Source organism: Trematomus bernacchii, unplaced genomic scaffold (assembly GCF_902827165.1).
Source record: "Trematomus bernacchii unplaced genomic scaffold, fTreBer1.1, whole genome shotgun sequence".
Taxonomy (NCBI): Eukaryota; Metazoa; Chordata; class Actinopteri; order Perciformes; family Nototheniidae; genus Trematomus; species Trematomus bernacchii.
Window position 1 is genome coordinate 1,985,684 of NW_022987905.1, and position 14,452 is coordinate 2,000,135.

The 14,452-nt window shown below is 39.5% G+C and overlaps 3 protein-coding genes across 5 annotated transcripts; 1 reads left to right on the plus strand and 2 right to left on the minus strand.

The window, feature by feature from the left end:
- Nucleotides 1–1,125: 1,125 nt before the first annotated feature.
- Nucleotides 1,126–3,857, minus strand: rps25 (ribosomal protein S25). 2 transcript variants are annotated; one of them, XM_034114874.1, is made up of 5 exons: nucleotides 3,784–3,857; nucleotides 3,105–3,194; nucleotides 2,582–2,765; nucleotides 1,296–1,465; nucleotides 1,126–1,188 (listed from the first exon to the last, which is right to left on the minus strand). In XM_034114874.1, the coding sequence occupies exons 1-4, from the start codon at nucleotides 3,784–3,786 to the stop codon at nucleotides 1,296–1,298; spliced, it is 447 nt and encodes a 148-aa protein (XP_033970765.1). In that variant the 5' UTR covers nucleotides 3,787–3,857; the 3' UTR covers nucleotides 1,126–1,188. The 2 variants fall into 2 exon arrangements, with proteins under 2 accessions (XP_033970765.1, XP_033970767.1); XM_034114876.1 differs by having other exon boundaries at nucleotides 1,292–1,465.
- A 221-nt stretch (nucleotides 3,858–4,078) lies between these two features.
- On the plus strand, nucleotides 4,079–7,628 carry trappc4 (trafficking protein particle complex 4). Its single transcript, XM_034114846.1, has 5 exons — nucleotides 4,079–4,270; nucleotides 5,550–5,724; nucleotides 6,418–6,521; nucleotides 6,937–7,063; nucleotides 7,154–7,628. The coding sequence occupies exons 1-5, from the start codon at nucleotides 4,096–4,098 to the stop codon at nucleotides 7,230–7,232; spliced, it is 660 nt and encodes a 219-aa protein (XP_033970737.1). The 5' UTR covers nucleotides 4,079–4,095; the 3' UTR covers nucleotides 7,233–7,628.
- slc37a4a (solute carrier family 37 member 4a) lies at nucleotides 7,628–14,451 on the minus strand. Of its 2 annotated transcripts, none has more exons than XM_034114845.1 (9): nucleotides 14,123–14,451; nucleotides 13,790–13,948; nucleotides 11,837–12,069; nucleotides 11,067–11,310; nucleotides 9,263–9,421; nucleotides 9,095–9,180; nucleotides 8,773–8,886; nucleotides 8,556–8,694; nucleotides 7,628–8,264 (listed from the first exon to the last, which is right to left on the minus strand). In XM_034114845.1, the coding sequence occupies exons 2-9, from the start codon at nucleotides 13,818–13,820 to the stop codon at nucleotides 8,095–8,097; spliced, it is 1,176 nt and encodes a 391-aa protein (XP_033970736.1). In that variant the 5' UTR covers nucleotides 13,821–13,948; nucleotides 14,123–14,451; the 3' UTR covers nucleotides 7,628–8,094. The 2 variants fall into 2 exon arrangements, with proteins under 2 accessions (XP_033970736.1, XP_033970735.1); XM_034114844.1 differs by having other exon boundaries at nucleotides 13,329–13,948.
- Between the last annotated feature and the right edge of the window lies 1 nt (nucleotide 14,452).

Sequence of the window (14,452 nt, forward strand, 5' to 3'; positions counted from 1 at the left end):
TTTTTTTTTAAAGTTGGCAAAGGATGCAACTAAACCTCTGAAATAATTCAGCAAGTTGAATAGTCAGTAAAAAAGCAACTCTTATATTGTGAGAGAAATCCACCTCCATTAAAAGATAGGCATGTTAGTGTTCACAGATAGATGCTGCAATGTCAGTGTGTTGTGCAGCTGGGAGTATTGCCGAGCTTTGTCAAAGGGACGTCTGAAAGCATCCATCAGCTCCTCTGTCACGCCCTGAGGTAGCTTCATCTTTATACAGTCTCTTATCAATATCTCATAACCTTTCAATGCCTGTGGCTTTTAACAGACAAATGGAAGGCATTAATGATGAATCCCTGGCACCACGTTGGAAATGATCCGTCGAGCACCGAAAACAAGATCAGCCGAGTAGACGTCCCTTTGAATTTGTTGGATGTGAACGTTAGGTACACTGTGTGGACGCAGCTGAACTGAGAACTCATTGATAGTAATTGAATGCAACACACGCCTCAATTTGAGATGAGAACACACCCAGCAGCACAGGTTAGCAACAATCATCTAATGTGCTGCTAGGAGAGAATGCCTGGAAAGGTTACAATGAAACGCAGCATGTTCATTTTTAGAATATCCAAAATGAAGTGCCAACAAGGATTCTCTCCAATAATTAAAAAGCACATTGCCTTGTGGAAGTAGAGGGGTTAAACAAAAAGCTTTTATCATTGGATTAGGATTCAAAACACATTTAGCCAAAACAATGAAGCCGTTTTAATGTTTATGAACCAATGTGCTTTCGTTTTTGGAGGAACCATATCCCTTACAATGCACCTCAGAAACCCGTAGTGTGTTTTATTGCATGTTTTACCCAAATTATTGTATTCATTTAACAGGGAAAGTGGCCATTAATAGACATTTCTGTAAATGCGCCAGTGAGGCTATTTTTCACATGTAGTCCCTGGACAGATTTGCCCAGCAGCAGATATTTAAGGTTTTGTTCTACCACATAAGAGACAGACTTAAATACCACACTGGTGAAATTAAAAACAACCAGGATGGCCTACAAAACAATTTCTTCACAGTACCACTAATACAAGATGACCAGGTTTGACCCATCAGTTCTCACATGAACAGTAATGAAAGAACACTGTATGATTTTGTCTTTACATTTTTATTCACCTTGTACTACAAACAGCTCAGAGGAAACCGGAGAACCTGCAAGACAAAAGGGAATTGAAGTCAGTGAATGCAGCTTATTAATAAATATATACAACTCTCATACAAATGTACATTTCATCTTGTTTCCATGTTGTTGTACCTACTTATGCCTTTTCTGCCTTCTCCGCCTTCTCTGCCTTTTCTGCCTTCTCCGCCTTCTTGTCCTTCTTCTCCTCCTTCTCCTTCTCCTCTGGTGCTGCCTCCTCCTCTGGACCCTTGGTGTTACGGGTGTAGATTAGCTGTGCTCTGTGTTTGGACACGAGTTTGATCATGCCTGGAAGACAAAACAGGATAATGTTCTCCATCAGTTTTATCCACACATTAACAATTCACGTGCCCTTATTTTAGTTACTCTGCAGATCAGTTAAGGTGTGCTTAGATCATTTTTAAATGTCAGTGAAAGTCTAAACGTCTCAGTTTAAAGTTGACAGATTAATCTGAGCTTTTGGAATATTATTATGAGAGGACAGAGAGTAGACACAGTATATGCACGTCAGCAATGCAGTTCATGTTGTGATTCAGGCTCTAAAATCACTACTATAGTATTTTAAAAGAGAACAAACTCATGAGGTTGAACAGTTTATGGACCAGAAGGGCATGTTTCAAATATGATATAGATATGCAATAGAAACAAGACAAAGCTCAGTCTTAAAAATGGGTTTGCTTTACAAAAGGCTAATGCCGTTCAATTCAGGTAAGCTTAAACAAAGCGAGCGATGGTTACGATGCACTTTACTTCCACTTCATTTTGAATAACAAACATGTCTTTTGAAACTGGCGGCAGGTTGTATAAAGACACAAGCCATCACCACTGTGTATGTTATTTTTTTTTTATAAATTGGGTGGGATGCAAGAACAGATATTTGTGCTTTCATCTAGCAATTCATCCTTTCAGTATTTTGAAGAGGATTTCAAAATGTAATGACAGCAATGTTGCAGCTATGATTACTGATGAAAGCAGGAGCCAAACTAAATGTCAACCATACAAATCACTGCCACCTGAGAACAGCTGAAAAACACTTAGTGTGGATACGCAGAGTGAGCATTTATAGAAGTCAGACACAGCCAATGAGCTGTACTGATGGGGATTACTAATGATGCATGTAGATTTTTTTTGTTAAAACACGGCCCCGTTGCAGTTAGTTCAGCCTGTTTTCTGCCACCAATGTAAAATATTATAGCAGATTACATTAAGAGTAAAACAGCCCAGCTCCAACTTGACTTTTTGAGATATGATTAAGTAGGATAAAATTAAACTTCACCACAAATAGCCTTGCAGGACAAACAATGGAGCAAATTCTGTCAGGACTCGCTGAGATTAGAGCAGCAAAAGGTGCTTAACCATTTCAGTGGTTGATCCGAATGTAGGCATGTTGTCAGTGATATTCACCTTTGAAGAGCAGCTCCTGGAGGGCATTCCTGGCCAGGGAGCCACGGATCTTCAGCCTCTCAGACACAACAGCGGGGGTGATGAGCTTGTAGTTGGGCACCTCTTTGTACAACTTTTCATAGGTAGCCTTGTCGAAGAGAACCAGGTTGTTGAGCTTGTCCCTCACCTTTCCCTTGGACCACTTCTGCTCGGAGACAAAATATTTTACGGATTAAGAAACGCTCCGTCTTGCTAACATTAATTTCAAAACATAACATCTGAGGTTGGTTTAAATTAATTGTTAAGTTGTAGTTACATTGGCAAATGTGCTAGTGTTTATATTTTATACATCTTTACATTTGGTCTGTTTTAATTGAAAGTTGATAGAAACTAGAATAGGTTTCGAGTTGATTGTTATGAGTGTCCCTGCCGAGGGAATGCAATAATTAATTTAGCTATAATCTGGAATTTAACAACTCTTATCTTTTTGAGATTAATGTATTTTTATGCATGGTCCTTGTTCAATAAAGACATAAAATCGTACCTTCTTCTTGGCCTTGCCCCCGGACTTGTTAACTGGGTCCTTGTCCTTCTTGGACTTCCCAGCGTCCTTCTTCTTATCCTGCTTGGGAGGCTATAAAGACAAGATAGAAAAAACGTCATTCATTTACAATATACGTGTGCTGCTCGCATGGTTCCAAAACAAATCACACAAGTATAAACTGCTTTTACAGTAAAGTATTGAAGACAGAAATTGCACTGCTGGTGTGAGGAGCTAGCAGAGTGACGTTAACTTCGCTGGACGGCATGGGATGGCCTTGTCAGCGTCCTCAGAAAACGTTGCAAGCCTCACAATTTGTTTTACATTGGACATACTTAAAGTTACAATACAGTAGCATTGTACTAGTTTCACTGACAGCGTCATGTATACATTCATGTAGGTCTCAAGTTGGCAACATAACGTATTGGGCTCATATTTCTTTACCAGTGTAGCATGAAAGCATGGTGGAATTAGCAAGCTAGCTAACGTTAGCTAGCTAAATAGCCGACCGCTAAATGTGTAAAATGTAACAATTTAACGCTTCATCCACACACTTTTGTCACAGCATAGGGAAGTACAACACTATCGACAAATGCTCCGAAAAACAAGAACTCGAAAAATGTTTCAGAAATGTGTTACATTTGTGATTTGTTTCGACAAAACGTGTAATAACTGTCCTCACCATGTTTCCTCGTCAAGATGTCGGAGTGAAAGGAAGTTCAACCCGTGGAAGAGCCCCTTAGACACCCCGTATATGCGGAAATGGAGTAGGGATTTGTGGGTAATTGAGTCCTTCTGTTTTTTTCGAAGGAATGGTTTTTAATCTGTATTGGCTCAACATATTGCTGCACAACAGTTATATATGTTTGTTTGAAATAAATAAAAACATACAAATGATAAACAAATAAAAAATTGGCAAAGCTAATTTACATTTTTTCTGACACTTTGTGGTCACCTGACCTAAGTGTAGTCAGCTGGGCAGGACGTCGCAAAGATGGTGATCTTCAGTGTGTATGTGGTGAACAAGGCTGGAGGTTTAATCTACCAATATGACAATTATGTGCCGAGAGCAGAGGCCGAGAAGACTTTCAGCTACCCTTTAGATTTAGTGCTGAAGCATCACGATGAGAAGGTGGTCGTGTCGTATGGACAGAGGGACGGAATCAAAGGTAACGTTAGCACAGTGTTAGCTCGATGCTAGCTGGGGGTGTTGACTAAAGACCTAAACATCTGAAGTAAATATACTTCTAATAAATGCACCGATTGTCTTATTATCCTTTTAAGGACACGCCTTTCTCTGTAGCTCATTACATTTACATTTCATTTAGAGACAAATGTACATACTTAATAATGTTTATAGTACCCTATCTTTATATGTTACTATTTGTAGTTTGGTATATTCCTCTATATGTCATAGTGTGTATGCAGAGGTGGAAGAAGTACACAGATCTTGAACTTAAGTAAAAGTAGAAGTACCAGAGTGTAGGAAAACTCTGTTACAGTAAAAGTCCTGCATTCAAAATGTTATTCAAGTAAAAATACAACAATATTAGCATCAAAATATACTTAAAGTACCAAAAGTAGAAGTACTCATGCAGATTGGTCCATTTCAGAATAATATATATTATATGTTTTGATTATAATTATTGATGCATTAAAGTGTTATCAAAGCTGGTAAAGGTGCAGCTACTTTGAAAGACTTTGTATACTGCACTGCAGGGTAGCTTGTGAATGTTACTCCAGATGTAACTGAGTCTAATTAAATGTTGATTATATTGCACATCATTAATATAAATATGCAAAACAAATAAAGGTATTGAATAAATGTAGCAAAAAATGGAAATACTCAAGTAAAATCCCTGAAATGTGTACTTAAGTACAGAACTTGAGTAAATCTACGTTGTTACTTATTTACACCACTGCATATACATTTATCTCTCTACTGTTGATATGTCCATTTGTTTTTGTTTTACATTTTATTTCCAACTTCTTTGTGCAGTGCTTTGACTACCTTCAACACAATTATTTAATCTATTTGTCTCTATATTAATTTGAAAGGGATTAATATTCCCAGCAATGTTTGTTTTCCTGGATCAATGCTAAAATCACCCACCTACCGATATTATACTTTATGAGAGCTATGCATTCACATTTGTGCTATCCAGTTTTGTGTTTCTTTTTCCTTTAGAGGTTGGTTGCTGCACGGTAGCATTTGAAACATCCTTCTCCGTGAATTAATTATCAATTTGAATTGTGGCCTTAACAAAGGACACTGAGAACATTGGGATTACCCTTACAATGTTCCTACTCTGCAGTCTCTCTGTCTGCATAATTAATTTGACATGAAAGTGTACTCCTTATTATTCTGGGATACTCAACTGCATGCCTTGTCAAAGTCTAACTTTTAAACTGTATTAGCTGAAACTTGTGTGTGTGGTTATTCTCCAGTGGGCCATGCTGTGCTGTCCATCAACGGCGCTGATGTGCTCGGCAAAAACACGGCAGAGGGAAAGGACATCCTTGAATATTTGAAGGATTCCTTAAATTATCCCGTGTCTATTCGCTTTGGACGGGCGCGCCTGAGCTCCAACGAGAAGCTGATGCTGGCCTCCATGTTCCACTCGTGAGTTAAATTAATGTTTCATAAAACAGTTCCGAGTCTGTGTTTCTAACCTTTACATGCTTCACTGATCCCCAAAGTCAGTTATAGTACAGGTATAAGGACTGGAGAGGCTGTTCACATCTATTTGTAACTGAATCTCAGACGTGGAAGACTATTTGCTTAAAGGTGGGGTAGGTAAGTTTGAGAAACCGGCTCGAGATACACTTTTTGTTATATTCCATGGAATGCTCTTAACATCCCGATAGCAATGAATATCTTAAGTGCTTTGACAAAAAATTCATTAAAAAATGTCATCTGTGGAAGCCGTAGTACTGTAAAAAGCACGACCAATCATTTTAGCCGGCCCGGCTAAAATAACTGGATGGCCTACCTGCCTGTCAGCCTTCCATCTGTGCACAAACTTATCTCGTGCCCTCATTGGTCATGTGCGCGTTCGTGTGTGTTGGAGGAGGGGCTCTGTAAGGAAGTAGCAGATTTCTTCCGGCTGTGTATTTTCAAATTCTAGCGCACTCGAGCTGGTTTCTCCGAAATTACCTACCCCACCTTTAAGTAAAAATATTCAGTTATCCTTTTTTTTTATCCATTTGTACCTGATCCTCATGTGGATCAGTTGTATGGCATACTAAAGTATTTTGTTGTTGTATGTGTAGATCACCATGTAAAGCATTGTATTTCTCCTGTGTGCTTTCACAGGTTGTTTGCTATTGGTTCACAGCTGTCCCCAGAGGTTGGCAGTTCAGGGATTGAGATGCTGGAAACCGACGTGTTCAAACTCCACTGCTACCAGACTCTCACCGGTCAGTAGATAAACAAGCTTCATGAGCCATTGTTTTTAAAGAAAAGTGTGATTTTTAGTCCAATTAAAAAGGCTAGATGGAGTTTCAAAGTAACTCAGTAACTTATTTGTAATACTTCCCCTTTAACCCGACATAATTACTTTTTTTGTTGATTTTTAAACTGATGTCTTTCTCATTGGGTTAGGCCTATCATAGTATATACTGACTTCCATTCTGTATATTTATATTGTATACACAATACTTTATAGACATATATATATTTCACTGTCAGTATGTATATTTATTTTTACCGTTTTCTTTTCTATTGCTTTTCATTTGTAATTCATGTGCATTGCCTTGTTTACAATCCCAATTTCCCCCAAATTGGGTTCAATAAGGAGTATCCAATCTAATATAAATCCTATTGTTCCTTCAGGGATAAAGTTTATCGTGCTGGCGGACCCCCGACAATCTGGAATAGATGCTCTGTTGAGGAAGATTTATGAGATATATTCAGATTTCGCCCTCAAGAACCCGTTTTATTCCCTGGAAATGCCAATCAGGTGAGAGAGCCTTCCAATCTGCTGTACTAAAATTAGAATCTGGTCATTTCAGATTACATATCAGATTTCTAACGATCATATTTCCAACAGGTGTGAACTCTTCGACCAGAATCTGAAGGGTTCGCTGGAGATCGCAGAGAAAGCTGGCAACTTTGGAGCGGGATCTTAAAACCAATCCAGACTTAGTTAGTTTTCCAACAACAGATTTACAGACTTCAAATGAAAGTGGATTTTCTTTGTTTCTTTTTCCAAGTTGATATCGGACCGGAAATAGAGCGGTGCAGTGATGATGTGTTTTTGTTGTCGGCTCTGAAGGACAGCGTTTTTCAATTGACCCGTGTGGACGGACATATTTGATGTCCGAGAACAAAATGTTAAAATCTCTTCAGCTTGTGTTAACCACAGATGTTATTTCAGGATAACAACCAAAAACACATTAAAAAGCAAACAAACAGCATGTGCTACTCATTTAGGACTCATTCCTGCATCACTCTATAAACACATTGTAAATACGTTTTGTTTTGTAAATACTTGAAGATTAAATAAAATACTGTGTTTAAAAGCATCGTCATATTTTTTTATTTAGGCGTTTTAGTAATTTAGTACATTTTTTGACAATATATATCCCATTTACTTTTGGTACTTTGAGTATACTTTGAAGCCAATCATGTTGTTCTTTTACTTAAGTAACATTTTGAATTCAGGACTTTTACTTGTAAAAGGTGAGTAGTTTTACAATTTTAGTATTGCTACTTTGACTGAAGTAAAATGTCTGAGTACTTCTTCCACCTCTGCTTTAAATACATGAAATACAATATATGCAGTTGTTTTAATATTCCCTTTATTTATACAGTTAGTGAAGCCATTTTCAAAGTGAAAATACTGTACGTAGAAAATCACCTTTCAAAAATAGAAAAGTGCTCAACTTCTCAGAGCGTGATGTCCTGTGGAACAGAAAATACTGCAGTATACGATATGAGGGTAGAAAAATATGAGGATGGTTCAGAGTATTTTAGAGGTTTGATGAGGTTTCAGTCAGAAGCCTTCTTGGACACATGGCCCATTTTGGTCCTGATGTTGCGCAGCAGGACGAATCCAACCGTGGTGATGCCGCAGGTGACCTCCGCTACCCAGAATGCAGTTTCCCAGCCGTGGTGCTTAGCGACGGTGCTGAACGGGAGTCCAGACAGGAAGCCACCGACTGAGGAGAGCAAACACAGAGAGAAGTTTACTCCGAGATTAGAGGATATATCTTACAATGAGGCTTGGCGAGTAACATTACATTTAAAAGGATCATCTCATCAGGATACAAATAATGGTAACTATTCACTTACAGCTAAATTACAAGAAGACTTACTCAGATTACTGTTACAAGATAACAGTGTTAGAATACATTTTAAATAAAGCTCGGTTTATTAGAAGGAACATGCATAAAGGTCTGGCTCAGTATGTGTAGATCATGAATGATGTAATAATGTTTGAATCAACTTACTGTTGGCCATGAGGGCAACGATGGCGTGTGATGTCCCGCAGTAGTTGGACGGTGCGCTCTCATTGGCTATAACTCCAAATAATGCTATTGGTCCATAAGAGGAGAAACCGAAGGCAGCACCCAGGCAGAGTATCCACACCTGAGGGAGCAAACGAGAGGTTCAGCCATGCATGTCTCATTATTAATGAATCGCTTTCTAATGAGTCAGAGATGTTACCTTCGGGCTGTCTGCAGTAACGGTGACTCTGAACAGGAACATGGACACAGACATCCCCACCATCATGCAGATCAGGATGAAATGGCGAGGGTTGCCGTAGATTTTCTTGCCTTGCTATACAAATAAGGACATGTCAAATAATACCACTGGCAAGAACTGGAGAGAAAATTCAAATTCATATGTAAGGCTGTGATTGGCTGTGATACATCTGAGACTTGTGCAAATCAATATTAATAATAAACACACTACAGGAAAGGGAAAACTCCAAAAAAGCATAATAGGGCCTCTTTAAAATGCGAAAAATGACTAAAACAAAACTCACTTTGGCCACGGCCTTGTCAGAGATGTACCCTGCTGCCAGACTTCCCAGCAGGCCTCCGACCTCCAGGGCGCTCATGTATGAGCTGCCTATGAAGAAGAAAAGAGTGACTCACAAGAAATAATAAAATAAAAACCTCTCAACATACAGAAATTCTAATCTCTTCCATACCCATGAGTGTCGACTGGCCCTTGTCCTGGATGAGGAACAGCTGTCCCCAGTCGGTGCAGGCAGTCTTCACCCCGAACACCACCAGGTAGGACACGGACAGCAGCCACAGGTAGGGCGACAGCAGGAACTCAGACAGCGTGCTCTCATCACTGGAGGATCCTGAACAAGAGGAGTGTTATTATAGCGAGGTGGGCTCTTTCAGTGGAGTGGCTCAACAAAAATAAATAAAACAAAAAAGTTAAATAAAAAAATCGAACTCATTGAGACTTAAAAGTAGAACCACCTTGTTCCAGGTTCTGTAACAACAATTAATGGTCGATAACATAAAAATCAAGAAAAACTGCACCCACTAACTTTGTATTATCCATTTCATTTTCCCATTTCAGTCAGACAACTCACGTGTTTCTTTAACATGTTTATTAGAAGCAGCATATAGTTGAGTTTGGCGTCTAGGCTCGGGCCTCATCACTCCACAGATATACATAGCACAATGAGTGATGATTAAATAACTAACCCCCCGAGCCTACAGGTGGAAGCTGGGGTGGAAGCTGGGGTGGTGGTGGGGCAGGCAAGCAGCAGCGACGTAGAGGTAGCTGCAGCAATAGCAGCAGCAAGTAATGCATGGAGAGAGATCTGGCAGGTTAAATAGAGCGGCATATTAAGGAGACTCTGTTTGGTTGGTTGTAGAGTGGCAAGGGGCGTTATGTATGAATGCAGCATAAGTGCTCGAGTTGACTGCCTGAACTAGCTCGCAGGCTTCGCCCCATTTCTGTGAAAACTAAATAATAATAATAATAATAATAATAATAATAATAAATTTAATTTTTATAGCACTTTTCCTGGTGCTCAAAGACGCTTTCTAGTCGCCCCGTAAGATCTAAGTCAAAGAAGACATATCATTCATTCAGATGTATTAAATGTGGTCTTTGCAGGATGGCATAATGACATCCAAGTATTTATATAAAAGCATGTGCACGAGAGACACAGCCAGTGGTGGAAGAATAGTTTAACCTTTTTCAAAAAACTAAAATAAACTGGCTCTAAAGTCACTTGCCCTTCAAAATGTAGTAGAGGAAAATTACAGTAGCATTAAATGAAATTAAAAGTACTTGAAAAATGTTCTTAAGTACAGTACTTAAGTAAATGTACTTTCGGTAACACTCAACACAGCTCACACAGATGACATCTGAGGGGCACAGTGGGTACAGAGTCCAGAGAGACACCGACCTTTAGTCACAACACAAGAGGCAACACACACTCACACCTGCATGTTAACCTAGTGTGTTTAAAAAGGCTAGCCTGGTCACAGTGACAGACAATTACTGAGAGAAAATGTGTAAATTAGGCCCTATACTTCCTTTTGCTTTCCTTTAGTGTGTTGTATAGGTTTTTGTGCATGAACATGGTTTCCCGCGGGAGTTTCTGTCCCACACCCTCCCCCTCTGCCTGAAACGCCTCTATTGAACTCCTTTGTGTACTTCCAGAACATAGTGACATTACTAGGTAACACTCAAGCTCCTATTGGCTAGCGCTTCAACGCCATTGTACGTGATGGGCTAGGGGGCTAAGCAGAAGATTAATCACATCTTCATAGCCGACCAGCTAACCAATCAGAGCAGACTGGGCTCTGGTTTCAGACAGAGGGTGAAAAGAGGTTGCAGCACAGGCAGTATGAGAAAAATAAACACCTTTTTGAACATTAAAGCATGGAGACATGTCACAGTAGAGGCACTTAATATAAATATGCCCCTGAAAATGAGCATACTATGTCCTCTTTAAAGCGTTCATTAAAACTCAGTCTCACCTGCTTTGCTCTTCTTGGCTGCTGTCTCTATGTTGGGCAGCCCCACCTCGCTGGGCTCGTTCTTGATGAACAGCAGACAGAAAACAGAGGCCACCACACAAATCATCCCGGAGACAGACAGGATGGTCCTCCAGCTGTAGCTCTGCGTCAGCACGGTGGCGATGATGGGGCCCAGGCTGCCGGCCAGATTCATGCTGCAGGAGAGGATCGCCCACCATGTCCCGAACTGAGAGGGCTCGAACCACTGACAAGAGAAGGGAAAAACTTTAAATAACGACCGGAAATCATGACAGAGGTGACAGGAAGTGTCATTATCTTTGCCTGTGATATACAGGAAGGATCAAATAACTGAACCAGTGCAGTGTTGTGACCTGACAGCAGTTATATCTGAGTGACAGCTGATGTGAGAGGACACATGAAGAACACCATTTGTGGAGAAAACAAATGGTGGAAAAAGTCTGTAAAATGTATGATGTTCATATATTTTCTTGAATAAATAAGATTGAATCATATAACATATTTTGTAATAAATAAAATATTAAAAGAAAAATTATAATATAAAGATAAATAGGTTTTAAAATACACTATTTATTTATTGAATCACGAAAAAATATGCTATATTGTTATATTTATCCTTAATCGGGATAGAAGATTATTGCCTCATATTGCTCATTTTGACCCCTATTCGTTCTTCAGGAGAGAAAATCACATCTATAATAATATTATAATGTCAGTGTGTTGCTAGCAGTGATGTTTTGTGGCTCAGGTACCTTGCGCAGCACCCTGCCGCAAGGGGGCCACCCGAGGCCCTGGCCCAGCCCGTTGAGGAACCACAGGGCGGAGAAGGCGGCGACGGTGGAGGACCAGGAGAAGACCACGTTGATGCATCCCACCGTGCACAGGCCGATGGAGAAGAGCCAGCGGGCGCTGATCTGGTCAGAAAGCACACCGCTGATGAACTTACTGATAGCATAGGCCAAAGACTGGCTGCTGGTGATCATGCCTGGAGGAAAAGAAGGTGGGAAAGGGGAGTTAAAACAGCCAGATACAACTGCAAGAAATGATGGTGCTACATTAGGGTGGTCCTTCGTGAGAGGTACATCTTTTTGAATTAATTTATTTTAAACTCCAACCACCGGAATTCGTTATACTAGTCAAGAAAACTCTCCTGGTGAATTTTATTCAAATTCCAACAACATTTTTTCCTCAATCTGACAACATTTACCCCTCCCTCATCAACCAGGTTGCCACACCAGCAGCCACGGTGCTGCAACTGAGGCTAAACTTCAAGGTTGATGAGGGAGGGGTAAATGTTGTCAGATTGAGGAAAAAATTCACCAGGAGAGTTTTCTTGACTATTAGAATGAATTCGGGGGGTTGGAGCTTAGACTTTCCGACTTTCAATTTTAAGGACCACCCTATGCTACATATATATTTTATTTTACAGGGATGACGCACATTAATAGCCACTTTTGTAAAGATTATCCAAGAGGCTATTTTTCATCTGTAGTCATTGGACATACAGTATGTTGTTTAGTCTGATACACCATTCTTCCTGTAAAGCTAATGTTTCATGTATGAATGAATGAATGTTACAAATGCATGAAGCATAGATGTCGTAATACAAATATAGTGTGTGAGGATAAGTCAATGTAACAGCATGTATTGAAGCAATAATACTTAAGATGATGACATTGTGTGGATTAATAGTTCATCCAGCTTTGGATTTCGAAAACATTCTAGTTTAGAAAAAGCTACCTATGTTCAAATTGGCATTTATCTAATCAGATCAAAATATTGTATTAATCCCAGGGAAAGTTGCACCATATTATACGCTTACACGCTATATACACTTAAGTAAAATTAAAGTTGAAATGCTTTGCAATTTACTTACAATTTGTTAAAGTTACTGGCTCCTTTGACACTTTTTGATATTTGCTTACATCTTTAAATACTGTTAATACTTTTTTTGTGTGTACTTATTAGTTTTTTATAGTTTGTTTCTTTTTTTTAATGACATATGCTTACCTTTTCATTTAACATTTAAGTCTTCTCTTTTTCATTTTGCCTTTTTATCTGCAATGTACCTTTACTGCTGGACGAATAAAGGAATTCTGATTATGATTCAAATAAAATAAATAAATATTTATATAAAATATAAGAAGGTGAAGTAAAAATGTGCAATAAAAGTCCTGGATTAACGTGTGTTCTTGGAGCTTGCAGCATACATAAGGTGAATATATAGTTTTAAGAGTCTCATACCCAGGTCATCCTTGTCCAGCTCAATTTCCTGCATGACAGAAGGCATCACAAAGGAGAAAGTCTTTCTATTGAAGTAGTACAGCGTGTATCCCACAAACATGGCCAGGAATATAGTGCCTCGGTAGTATCCATAACCTGCTGAAGCCATGGCTGCAGATTTAGTCCTGTAAAAATGTGAAAAACTGGAGAGAGGAGCAAGCTCCTGCCTGTGACAGTGAACTTTGCTTCTGGATCCGCTGGATCAAATCAGCTGCTCACAAGAAAAGTGCTCACTATCAGTCAGGGAGGTTAATGGTCAACTTCTCTGCCCCAAAAAATGATTTCATCTGAGCTGTTACCATGTACTGCAGGCCATTGGGGGATGGCAAAGAAAATCAATCAGTGTGTTACATCAACGCTGTGCATGATGTGTTGTTTTCTGTATTTATAAAAAGGGTCCCTCCGCTTGAACAGTAACCTACGTGTTCTTTTCCTCTTTGGTTGTTTGTCCATCTGAGGCGGTTGTGGTAGGAGTCCTCACATTGAAGTGGTTAATGATTTATTGTGGAGTCCAATAGTTACAGTAGGCCAGAGGGAGGCTCCTCTCCCAGTGAGGGTGTGCGTGTTTAACAGCAGCAGACCTATCAGACACAAACAGTGTGCACAAAAAGAGAGATTCATTGTGGGTTGTGGGAAAGTGCATGCGAGTAAGACATGAATACAACGCCTGTATATCTCAATTAAAGCTTAAACTGCATGTATAATCGACCATCTACAAACACGTCTTTTTTTTTGTAGGAAGCTACTCTTAATACCTCTGTTTGTCCACCTCCTCCTTTCTGTGCAGGAAGCCTAATCTTCCAAACTTCTGCTGTTGGACGTGTCCACTCAATTCAGCCATGGTAAAATCAACTGCTGGAAAATGAAAACTTATGGAATGTTGCAATGATGACGTATTTTTGTAGGCCAACGCTAATGCAGACTCGTCTCGGCGTGATGACGTTTAGTCGTTTATTCAGTAAACTGTTAGCAACCGCCGGTTTTATGACATTCAAGAAGTTTTCGTACATTCAAGCATGGGGTATTTAATGACGTATATTATGTCGAAGAACAACAAATCTCGGAAGAAAATAACGTCACTACTA

Bases quoted from the DNA above. Each gene is read 5' to 3' on its own strand.
- trappc4 (XM_034114846.1), top strand. From the start codon at position 4,096: ATGGTGATCTTCAGTGTGTATGTGGTGAACAAGGCTGGAGGTTTAATC. The intron at 4,271-5,549 runs GTAACGTTAGCA...GTTATTCTCCAG, and splicing joins ACAGAGGGACGGAATCAAAG to TGGGCCATGCTGTGCTGTCC. The intron at 6,522-6,936 runs GTCAGTAGATAA...TTGTTCCTTCAG, and splicing joins CTGCTACCAGACTCTCACCG to GGATAAAGTTTATCGTGCTG.
- slc37a4a (XM_034114844.1), bottom strand. From the start codon at position 13,476: ATGGCTTCAGCAGGTTATGGATACTACCGAGGCACTATATTCCTGGCC. The intron at 11,311-11,836 runs GTACCTGAGCCA...TTCTCTTGTCAG, and splicing joins GCGGCAGGGTGCTGCGCAAG to TGGTTCGAGCCCTCTCAGTT. The intron at 8,265-8,555 runs GTAAGTTGATTC...TGCTCTCCTCAG, and splicing joins CGTTGCCCTCATGGCCAACA to TCGGTGGCTTCCTGTCTGGA.
- rps25 (XM_034114874.1), bottom strand. The intron at 2,766-3,104 runs GTACGATTTTAT...GTCTCCGAGCAG, and splicing joins GGGGCAAGGCCAAGAAGAAG to AAGTGGTCCAAGGGAAAGGT. The intron at 1,466-2,581 runs GTGAATATCACT...TTTGTCTTCCAG, and splicing joins CCAGGAGCTGCTCTTCAAAG to GCATGATCAAACTCGTGTCC.